General features: G+C 34.9%; 2 protein-coding genes and 1 pseudogene across 3 annotated transcripts in view; all 3 read left to right on the top strand.

Moving 5' to 3' along the window:
- Window positions 1-2,571, top strand: part of LOC107620244 — a gene marked incomplete at its 5' end in the record, with an annotated part of 4,261 nt that extends 1,690 nt beyond the window's left edge. Inside the window, 2 exons of the mRNA XM_016322435.2 lie at window positions 766-1,286; window positions 1,891-2,571. Coding sequence (XP_016177921.1) covers window positions 766-1,286; window positions 1,891-2,387 — 1,018 coding nt within the window. The remainder of the gene's footprint in view (window positions 1-765; window positions 1,287-1,890) is intronic.
- Window positions 3,246-4,466, top strand: LOC107621871. 2 transcript variants are annotated; one of them, XM_021113854.1, is made up of 2 exons: window positions 3,246-4,047; window positions 4,233-4,466. In XM_021113854.1, exons 1-2 carry the CDS (start codon window positions 3,447-3,449, stop codon window positions 4,238-4,240), a joined length of 609 nt encoding a protein of 202 aa, XP_020969513.1. In that variant the 5' UTR covers window positions 3,246-3,446; the 3' UTR covers window positions 4,241-4,466. The 2 variants fall into 2 exon arrangements, with proteins under 2 accessions (XP_020969513.1, XP_020969514.1); XM_021113855.1 differs by having other exon boundaries at window positions 3,248-4,035.
- LOC107620243 lies at window positions 5,721-7,024 on the top strand (annotated as a pseudogene).

Raw genomic sequence — 12,050 nt, 5'->3', positions numbered from 1 at the left:
TATCTATTACAATTACGATTTTTGCTAGTACTTAGAAAAAATCATAATACAAAAAGGATAATTTTAGAAAAAAAAAATTAAATTTTGACCAAAAGACTAAAATAAATAAAATGAAATAAGAAATTTGTGATAAAAATATCACGTTTTAAAAGGACGATTAAGACTTAGTCTAAATATTAAGGAGTAAATCAGTACTTTATCCTTAATATGAGTCAAGACAAAAATATATGTTTTCCATCAACTTTTATAAGTTTCCATAATATGAGTCGTTATATTTGTGAGCATTTAATAATTTCTGGTATTTTGAAAATTTTTTATTCTATCAGACCAAGAAAAATATGGTGCTCCCATGTTTAATGCTAACAATAGTTTCATTGTACAAGATATTATTGTTTAGTAGTTAACATAAAAATAAAAAAAAAATACTTGGTTGGGTTAAATTAAGATGAAGGAAGAAAAAAAATCAGTTGGTCTAGATTTTTTTAGGGTTCTTGAATTGAACGAATCTAACCAATCTTTTTTTTAATATTATTTTAAAAAACTAGTTTTTTTTTTTCTTTTGTGAATCAACTACATGACACATCAATATTTAAACTTATTAATATCTTTATGTGATGGCAACTTTCGGCATCTTCATTCATGTGTATTTTCACATTATTTGTTTTCCATTTTAACTACTAAGCAATAAGCACTACATTATTAATGAAATTCTTAATTGTTCACACCATTAACATTCAAATGACACATATTGTGCTTGGATACAAGGTACATGCCTAAAGGAGCAGAAGCAGTACATGCTGCGAATCCAGATGTTCTAGTAATTTTCTCTGGCCTAAATTTTGACACAGATTTATCATTACTTCAAAATCAGTCAGTGAAACTCACTTTCAACGGGAAGCTAGTATTTGAGGTGCATAGGTATAGCTTCAGTAATGGTCAAGCATGGGAGTTAGGGAATCCAAACCAAGTGTGTGGACAAGTCACTTTAGATTTTATGAGAAATTGTGGGTTTTTATTGGACCAAGGGATGCCATTATTTTTGAGTGAGTTTGGTGTAAACATGAGAGGAACAAGTGTTAATGACAATAGGTACTTTAATTGCTTTATGGGTTTGTTAGCTGAGCTTGATTTGGATTGGGCCTTATGGACACTTGTTGGGAGTTACTACCTTAGAGAAGGGGTGGTTGGAGCAAGTGAGGATTATGGCGTTCTTAATTCAGATTGGAGCCAAGTTAGCAATTCAAGTTTCTTGCAAAGGGTCTCATCCATTCAACAACCTTTTCAAGGTAAGAAGACCTAATTAAAAACAAATCATGGTAATTATGCTTTTCTATGAACATTGTTTAGGGTGCATTAGACAATTATATACATGACACTTTAATATTTGTACGAAGTATAATTTAACATCTTTTAAGATTTAATTTATAGTTTTATACTAACACTTGATATCCCAGAATGTAACACTTGCTTCTTTTATAAATATAATATGATTTTCTCTCTCAATATGATATTAATCAGAGTATAATGTTTTCTAATTGCGAGAGATACGTATAATTTACCATATTTATTATTTCATTTTAAAATATTGATATTTTCGAATTTCACTTGAATTGAGATGAGATATCATTGGTAGATAAATATTCTTCAAGATTTTGAGCTACCTTTAACAATTAGAGATGCAAACACAGTGAACAACAGACTGCATTTCAGGTCCACTAACAAGGATTATATCTAATTAATTCAAAATTTGATTTTTAAAATTAACCTATTGTTTAGGTTGTTAAAAAAAAAAACGTTGTTTCCTTATACTTTCTCTTCTTATAAATGTGATTCCATCAATTTGAAGTGAAGTGACAAATAACACATAATTATTGCTTTCTTGACATGCAGGGCCAACATTACTAGAAATTAAACCACACACAGTGATCTTTCATCCACTGACAGGTCTATGTATCATAAGGAAGTCAACGGTTGACCCGTTGACTTTGGGACCTTGTTCTAATTCTGATGGGTGGGACTACACACCAGAAGATAAAACACTATCCATAAAGGGCACAAATTTGTGTTTACAAGCAGAGAGAGAAAGGATGGCAGCAAAACTTGGAACATGTTTAGGTTCAAACTCATCAATATGGGAAATGATCTCTGATTCAAAGATGCACCTCTCATCAAGAGTAAACAACAACAACAATGGTAGTGTTTGTTTGGATGTGGACACCAACAACATCATTGTTACAAATGCTTGCAAATGTTTGAGTCAAGATACTCAATGTGATCCTGTAAGTCAATGGTTCAAACTTATTGATAGCTCAAGGAGGTCAACTACAAGATTATCGATTGACTCAATGCTGAGTTTATCAGAAATTGACATTTCTAGGAATTATTGAAGTCAACATTATTTCAATTTATTTCATTTTTTGGGTCTAAAAGTGGGATTCCCCATTTTAGACTAGCCAAATTTGTGGGTAATATTGAGGATCAGTCTTGTTAAGCAATAAAAAAAACAGAGTATGTAATATAAAGAGAGTTAGGGTTTACTGTTGAAAATAACAAATTCTTGTTAAAATTCTATTGAGCCTGTTTAGTATAAATAGTAGCCTTACCTCCTATTTTGGTGGGTTAGTTGAGATTTGTAATTGACTTTCTCAAAGTATTGAGTGCACTAAAAAATAGTAGTTGATTAGTTTTCTCTGGTGAAGAAGAGTTCTTCCTCTCTGTACTCGTTTCAACTTTTGGTTCTTTGTTCTCTGTTCTTCTTTCTTCTTTTCTCAAATAATCTCATTTGAGTTTCTATATGGTATCAAGAGCTTCTGGATTCTTCAATCATGACAGATGCATCTGTTAACTATAATCCTAGGAATTTAAATTCCTTCAATTCTGCAAATTCAAACCCTAACAAAAATGTTCTTGCAAATAATTTTTCTTTCCGATCACATCTACTAAATTCAAGACCTTTCAACCCCATTAGTGACAAGCTTGGAGAAAAGAATCACAAGACTTGGGAACAGCAGGCATTAGCAGTTATTAGAGGTAAAAAATTAGAGGATCACCTGTTTCCAGATCATGTTCCACCTCAATATGCTTCCACTGAAGATCAGCGAAATTTTCTTGAATCTGTTATCTATCAATAGTGGCTCCAAGATGATTATAACATTCAATCCTGGTTGCTTGCTTCTATTGATCCTATGTTCAAGAACAAAATGGTTGGCTGCACACTTAGTCATCAAATTTGGACAATGATTGAGGAGTACTTTGCTGAATCAACAAGATTTCGAGTGAAGTAGCTAAAGGCTCAACTCAAGGCCATCAAGAAACAAAGTCAAAGCCCCACTGATTAGGTTTTCAAAATAAAAAATATTGCTGATTCATTAGCTGCACTAGGATCTCCTTTAACCACAGAAGAACACAAATAAGCTCTTCTTGAAGGATTGAGTAAAGAATATCAAATGATTTTCACTACAACCAATACAAAACCAGAATTATACAGTCTATGTGAAGTGAAAACCATCATCATGTCTTATGATGATATGCTGGACAAGTTTCGCAGATCTACAAATTCTATGGTACAAGCTAATTTCACCCAATCCTCTTTTCCATCAATTGCTAATACTGGCAGAGGTTTTGGAGGTCGAAGAGGTCGTGGTGGTAGATCACAAAGGGATGGCCGATCTTTTTATTCCTCACCAAGGCCACAATGCCAAATTTGTGGACGCTTTGTCCACATTGCTTGGCATTGTTTCAATCGTTTTGATCAGAATATTCCTCCACCATCACAAACCTTCCAAGAAAATCAACCTGGACAATTTTCAAATGCTACAAATACTAATTCTTCTACAACTAATCAGAATTTAGCCACCACACCACTACCACCACCTCCCCCATCATTCCATAATCCTACAACATACATAGCAGCCCCAAGAACTATTGCAGATCCTTCTTGGTATCCAGATACAGGGACTTCTCATCACATTACACAAGACTCATCGAATTTTATTTTCTCTTCAGATTACACTGGTCCTGACAAAATACAAATTGGTAATGGTGCAGGTTTGCATATATGTAAAGTTGGAAGTTCTTATTTATAAGCTTATGACTCAAATAGATTTTTTCAATTGCAGACATTAATATACTCACCTGAAATCACTAAAAATCTAATTAGCGTTTTTAAATTTGCCGAAGATAATAATGTGTATTTTCAATTTCATGTTCATGCGTGTTTTGTTAAATGATAGTGGACTGATAAGGTGCTGTTATAAGGGTATAGAAAAGGAGGAATCTACAAATTCTATAATGTTGCTGCCCCTAACACATCTTCTATTTTACAAATATCATGCGTCTTTACTGCTTCTAGGATTTCTTTAGACTTGTGGCATAAAAGAATGGGCCACACAGCCATGAAAACTGTAATTTCTGCTCTTTCAAATTGTAATTCTGACTTGGTTCATAATAAAGAAAAGTTGAATTCAGAAGTGTGTGATGCCAAGATGCATAAATTGCCATTTACTTCATCCCTTACTGTTTATACTACACCTCTACAAGTTGTTTATTCTGATGTTTGGGATCTAGCACCCGTGATTTCTCACTTTGGGTTTTAGATACTATGTGACATTTATTGATGCTTTCTCTAGATATACATATTTATTTCTTCTTGTCACTAAATCTCAAGTATTTCAGGCTTTTAAACTCTTTAAATAACAAATAGAGAATCTCACAAGACATAAAATCAAGGTTCTTCAGTCTGATAATGGAGGTGAGTACACCTCTAACCAGTTCACTCAATTCCTGGTTGAACAGGGTATTATTCAAAGATTTAGTTGTCCATACACCTCTGAACAAAATGACAGGGCTGAAAGAAAACATAGGCATCTCATTGAGATGAGCATTGCTATGTTGTCTACAGCCTCTATGCCATTAACATATTGGGATGAAGCTGTGCTAATAGCCACACATCATTAATCGCATTCCCACCCCAATTTTGGATAAGAATTCTCCATATGAAACACTATTCAAATCCACACCTGACTATGATCAATTTAAAGTCTTTGGTAGTACTTGCTATCCTCTTCTTAGACCTTATAGCAAAACAAAACTTGATTTTCGATCTCATAGATGTATTTTCATTGGATATGCTCCAAATTCAAAAGGCTATAAGTGCCTTTCTCCTTGTGGCAAAATTTACATCACAAGACACGTTCATTTTGATGAAACATCCTTCCCTTACAAAGACTTATTTTTTACACATTCATTCCATTCTTCTATTACACCGGATACTTCTATACCTAGTATAGGTTCTGTTATACCCTCCACTATTTTCAGTCACTATTATACTCACAATACCAATGCTACTTCTCCCTCTACTTATTTTAACCTTAATAAGTCCAATACAATACATGTTAGCAGCAGTAATCAACCTCACACCAATAATTCTTTGTCTAACAATTGTTTCCCTAGTGTTGTCTCTAATACTGATCTTGCTAATTCTAGTAATCTTCAATCTAATATACTAAACACCACTTCTGTCTCAGGACCACAGATAAGCCTCCCCCCATTGATCCTAATGGTAATCCAAATCAACTTCATAAATCCCCTCATGCTAATACCTCTCCATCCCTAACTGATAATCGTCATCCCATGCTTACAAGATCTAAAACTGGAAATTCTAAACCGAAAGCCTATATCACTAAGACATCTTCTGATGCTTCTATAGAACATCCACCTAAGAATCCCTCTGCTGCATTAGCCATTTCACATTGAAAGAATGCTATGCAAGAAGAATATAATGCGTTGATTAAAAATCAAACCTGGACTCTTATCCCCAAACCTGATAATGCTAAGATCATCGGCTGCAAATAGATCTACACCATCAAAAGACTCCCTGATGGTTCCATTCAAAAGTACAAAGATAGATTGGTGGCACAAGGCTTCCACCAATATGAAGGCTTTGATTTTGAACAAGTTTTCAGCCTTGTTATTAGACCAATTACAATAAATTAGTGTTGAGTATTGCTTTATCAAAAGACTGGATTATTGGACAATTTGATTTTAATAATACTTTTCTTAATGGTGATCTAAAAGAAACTATTTACATGCATCAACGAGTTGGGTTTTCTCATGATTCAGACAACATTGTATGCAAGTTAAACAAGTCCTTGTATGTCTAAAACAGGCCCCTCTTGAGTTGTTCTTAAATCTTAGCAAAACTCTAAATCTGTTTGGTTTTTATAGCAAAAAATAAGATACATCGTTGTTCATTAAGCATAGTTCTCATTATATTATGTATATTCTTTGTTATGTTGATGATATTATAATAACGGGTAATGATTCTGTTGAAATAAATGCTATGATTCTGAACTTAAACAAAGTCTTTACTTTAAAAGACCTTGGTGAATTATCATGTTTCCTTGGTATTGAGGTTCAGCGAAGTAAAACTGGGCAGCTACACCTTTCACAAACCAAGTATATTAAAGATCTCTTATCTAAACTAGGGATGAGTGAGGCTTCTCCATTGCCAACTCCTATGATTTCATCCTTACAATTATTGTCTACTGGATCAGAACGTCTTGAGGATCCCAAACTCTTCAGGTCAGTTGTAGGAATTCTACAGTATGTTACTATAACCCGACCAGACCTAAGCTTTGCTGTTCAAAAGGTCTCTCAGTTTATGCACAGTCCTCCTTTGGCTCACTGGAAGGCTGTGAAGAGGATACTCAGGTACCTACAAGGGACAAAAGACCATGGTTTACTTCTACATAAGTGCAGGGATTACAGGTTGTATGGTTTTTCTGATTCAGATTGGGCAGCAGATTTAGAAGACAGGAGGTCTATTTCAGGTTATTGCATTTACTTGCGAACTAATCTGGTTAATTGGTCTTGTAGGAAGCAACCAACTATAAGCAGGTCATCTATTGAGGCAGAATTTCAAAGCCTAGCATCGTGTGAAGCAGAAGTGACTTGGGTTAGAAATCTACTTGATGAGTTGAAGATTCCTTTGGCAACTATTCCAATAATTTTTGTGACAACATGAGCACCGTTATGCTCACAGCAAATCCTATACTACATAACAAGACTAAGCACTTTCAACTTGACATTCAATTTGTTAGAGAGAAGGTGAATAATAAGGCTCTCTAAGTGGTTCACATACCAGGAGTAGAACAAGTCGCTAAAATTTTGACAAAGCCATTACCTGCTGCTAGTTTCGAACGGCTCAAGAACAAGCTCAGAGTTGTGCCAAAGCACACCATGAGTTTGAGGGGGGGGGGGGTATTGAAGATCAGTCTTGCTAAGCAGTAAAAGAAAAATAGAGTCTGCAATATAAAGAGAGTTAGGGTTTACTGTTGAGAATAACAAATTCTTGTTAAAATTCTATTGAGCCTATTTAATATAAATAGTAGCCTTACCTCCTATCTTGGTGGGTTAGTTGAGATTTGTAATTAACTTTCTCAAAGTATTGAGTGCACTCAAAAATAATAGTTGATTAGTTTTCTCTAGTGAAGAAGAGTTCTTCCTCTTTGTACTCGTTTCAACTTTTGGTTCTTTGTTCTCTGTTCTTCTTTCTTCTTCTCTCAAACAATCTCATTTGAGTTTCTATATGGTATCAAGAGCTTCTGGATTCTTCAATCATGACAGATGCATCTATTAACTCTAATTCTGGGAATTCAAATTCCTCCAATTCTGCAAATTCAAACCCTAACAACAATGTTCTTGCAAACAATTTTTCTTTCCCATCACATCTACTAAATTCAAGACCTTTCAACCCCATTAGTGACAAGCTTGGAGAAAAGAATCACAAGACTTGGGAACAGCAGGCATTAGCAGCTATTAGAGGTAAAAAATTAGAGGATTACCTGTTTCCAGATCATGTTCCACCTCAATATACTTCCACTGAAGATCAACGAAATTTTCTTGAATCTGTTACCTATCAACAGTGGCTCCAAGATGATTATAACCTTCAATCCTGGTTGCTTGCTTCTATTGATCCTATGTTCAAGAACAAAATAGTTGGCTGCACACTTAGTCATCAAATTTGGACAACGATTGAGGAGTACTTTGCTGAATCAACAAGATTTCGAGTGAAGTAGCTAAAGGCTCAACTCAAGGCCATCCAGAAATAAATTCAAAGCCCCACTGATGATTAGGTTTTCAAAATAAAAAATATTGCTGATTCATTAGCTGCACTAGGATCTCCTTTAACCACAGAAGAACACAAAGAAGCTCTTCTTGAAGGACTGAGTAAAGAATATCAAATGATTCTCACTACAGCCAATACAAAACCAGAATTATATAGTCTATGTGAAGTTGAAACCATCATCATGTCTTATGATGATATGCTGGACAAGTTTCGCAATCTACAAACTCTATGGTACAAGCTAATTTCACCCAATCCTCTTTTCCATCAATTCCTAATACTGGCAGAGGTTTTGGAGGTCGAAGAGGTCGTGGTGGTAGATCACAAAGGGATGGCCGATCCTTTTTTTCTTCACCAAGGCCACAATGCCAAATTTGTGGATGCTTTGTCCACATTGCTTGGCATTGTTTCAATCGTTTTGATCAGAATATTCTTCCACCATCACAAACCTTCCAAGAAAATCAACCTTGACAATATTCAAATGCTACAAATACTAATTCTTCTACAACTAATCAGAATTTAGCCACCACACCACTACCACCACCTCCTCCATCATTCCATAATCCTACAACATACATAGCAGCCCCAAGAACTATTGCAAATCCTTCTTGGTATCCAGATACAGGGGCTTCTCATCACATTACACAAGACTCATCAAATTTCATTTTCTCTTCAGATTACACTGGTCCTGACAAAATACAAATTGGTAATGGTGCATGTTTTCATATATCTAAAGTTGGAAGTTTTTATTTATATGCTTATGACTCAAATAGATTTTTTCAATTGCAGACATTAATATACTCACCTGAAATCACTAAAAATCTAATTAGCGTTTTTAAATTTGCCGAAGATAATAATGTGTATTTTCAATTTCATGCTCATGCGTGTTTTGTTAAATGCTAGTGGACTGATAAGGTGCTGTTACAAGGATATAGAAAAGGAGGAATCTACAAATTCTATAATGTTGCTGCCCCTAATACATCTTCTATTTTACAAAAACCATGTGTCGTTACTGCTTCTAGGATTTCTTTAGACTTGTGGAATAAAAGAATGGGCCACACAGCCATAAAAACTCTAATTTCTGCCCTTTCAAATTGTAATTCTGACTTGGTTCATAATAAAGAAAAGTTGAATTCAGAAGTGTGTGAGAATTGCATGAATGCCAAGATGCATAAATTGCCAATTACTTCATCCCTTACTGTTTATACTACACCTCTACAAGTTATTTATTCTTATGTTTGGGGTCCAGCACCCATGATTTCTCACTTGGGTTTTAGATACTATGTGACATTTATTGATGCTTTCTCTAGATATACATATTTGTTTCTTCTTGTCACTAAATCTCAAGTATTTCAGGCTTTTAAACTCTTTAAATAACAAATAGAGAATCTCACAAGACATAAAATCAAGGTTCTTCAGTCTGATAATGGAGGTGAGTACACCTCTAACCAGTTCACTCAATTCCTGGTTGAACAGGGTATTATTCAAAGATTTAGTTGTCCATACACCCTTGAACAAAATGGCAGGGCTGAAAGAAAACATAGGCATCTCATTGAGATGAGCATTGCTATGTTGTCTACAGCCTCTATGCCATTAACATATTGGGATGAAGCTATGCTAACAGCCACACATAATTAATCGCATTCCCACCCCAATTTTGGATAAGAATTCTCCATATGAAACACTATTCAAATCCACACCTGACTATGATCAATTTAAAGTCTTTGGTAGTACTTGCTATCCTCTTCTTAGACCTTATAGCCAAACAAAACTTGATTTTCGATCTCATAGATGTATTTTCATTGGATATGCTCCAAATTCAAAAGGCTATAAGTGCATTTCTCCTTGTGGCAAAATTCACATCACAAGACACGTTCATTTTGATGAAACATCCTTCCCTTACAAAGACTTATTTTTTACACATTCATTCCATTCTTCTATTACATCGGATACTTCTATACCTAGTATAGGTTCTGTTATACCCTCCACTATTTTCAGTCACTATTATACTCACAATACCAATGCTACTTCTTCCTCTACTTATTTTAACCTTAATAAGTCCAATACAATACATGTTAGCAGCAGTAATCAACCTCACACCAAGAATTCTTTGTCTAACAATTGTTTCCCTAGTGTTGTCTCTAATACTGATCTTGCTAATTCTAGTAATCTTCAATCTAATATACTAAACACCATTTCTGTCACAGGACCACAGATAAGCCTCCCCCCATTGATCCTAATGGTAATCCAAATCAACTTCATAAATCCCCTCATGCTAATACCTCTCCATCCCTAACTGATAATCGTCATCCCATGCTTACAAGATCTAAAACTGGAAATTCTAAACCGAAAGCCTATATCACTAAGACAGCTTCTGATGCTTCTGTAGAACAGCCACCTAAGAATCCCTCTGCTGCATTAGCCATTTCACATTGGAAGAATGCTATGCAAAAAGAATATAATGCGTTGATTAAAAATCAAACCTGAACTCTTGTCCCCAAACCTGATAATGCTAAGATCATCGGCTGCAAATGGATCTACACCATCAAAAGACTCCCTGATAGTTCCATTCAAAAGTACAAAGCTAGATTGGTGGCACAAGGCTTCTACCAATCTGAAGGCTTTGATTTTGAACAAGTTTTCAGCCTTGTTATTAGATCAATTACAATCAGATTAGTGTTGAGTATTGCTTTATCAAAAGACTGGATTATTAGACAATTTGATTTTAATAATGCTTTTCTTAATGGTGATCTAAAAGAAACTATTTACATGCATCAACCAATTGGGTTTTCTCATGATTCATACAACATTGTATGCAAGTTAAACAAGTCCTTGTATGGTCTAAAACAGGCCCCTCATGAGTTGTTTTTAAATCTTAGCAAAACTCTAAATCTGTTTGGTTTTTATAGCACAAAATCAGATACATCGTTGTTCATTAAGCATGGTTCTCATTATATTATGTATATTCTTTGTTATGTTGATGATATTATAATAACGGGTAATGATTCTGTTGAAATAAATGCTATGATTCAGAACTTAAACAAAGTCTTTACTTTAAAAGACCTTGGTGAATTATCATGTTTCCTTGGTATTGAGGTTCAGAGAAGTAAAACTGGGCAGCTACACCTTTCACAAACCAAGTACATTAAAGATCTCTTATCTAAACTAGGGATGAGTAAGGCTTCTTCTGTGCCAACTCCTATGATCTCATCTTTACAATTATTGTCTACTGGATTAGAACGCTTTGAGGATCCCAAACTCTTCATGTCAATTGTAGGAACTCTACAATATGTTAATATAACCCGACCAGACCTAAGCTTTGCTGTTCAAAAGGTCTTTCAGTTTATGCACAGTCCTCTTTTGGCTCACTGGAAGGCTGTGAAGAGGATACTCAGGTACCTACAAGGGACAAAAGACCATGGTTTACTTCTATATAAGTGCAGGGATTACAGGTTGTATGGTTTTTCTGATTCAGATTGGACAGCATATTTAGAAGACAGGAGGTCTATTTCAGGTTATTGCATTTACTTGGGAACTAATCTGGTTAATTGGTCTTGTAGGAAGTAACCAACTATAAGCAGGTCATCTACTGAGGCAGAATTTCAAAGCCTAGCATCGTGTGAAGCAGAAGTGAATTGTGTTAGAAATTACTTGATGAGTTGAAGATTCCTTTGGCAACTATTCCAATGATTTTTTGTGACAGCACGAGCACCGTTATGCTCACAGCAAATCCTGTACTACATAACAAGACTAAGCACTTTCAACTTGACATTCAAGTTGTTAGAGAGAAGGTGAATAATAAGGCTCTCCAAGTGGTTCACATACTAGGAGTAGAACAAGTCTCTAAAATTTTGACAAAGCCATTACCTGCTGCTAGTTTCAAACGGCTCAAGAACAAGCTCAAAGTTGTGCCAAAGCACACCTT

The sequence above is a fragment of the Arachis ipaensis genome, chromosome B10 (genome assembly GCF_000816755.2).
Source record: "Arachis ipaensis cultivar K30076 chromosome B10, Araip1.1, whole genome shotgun sequence".
In the NCBI taxonomy this organism is placed as follows: Eukaryota; Viridiplantae; Streptophyta; class Magnoliopsida; order Fabales; family Fabaceae; genus Arachis; species Arachis ipaensis.
Note: the sequence above shows the minus strand (reverse complement) of the source record. Positions and strands in the feature narration are given on the sequence as shown.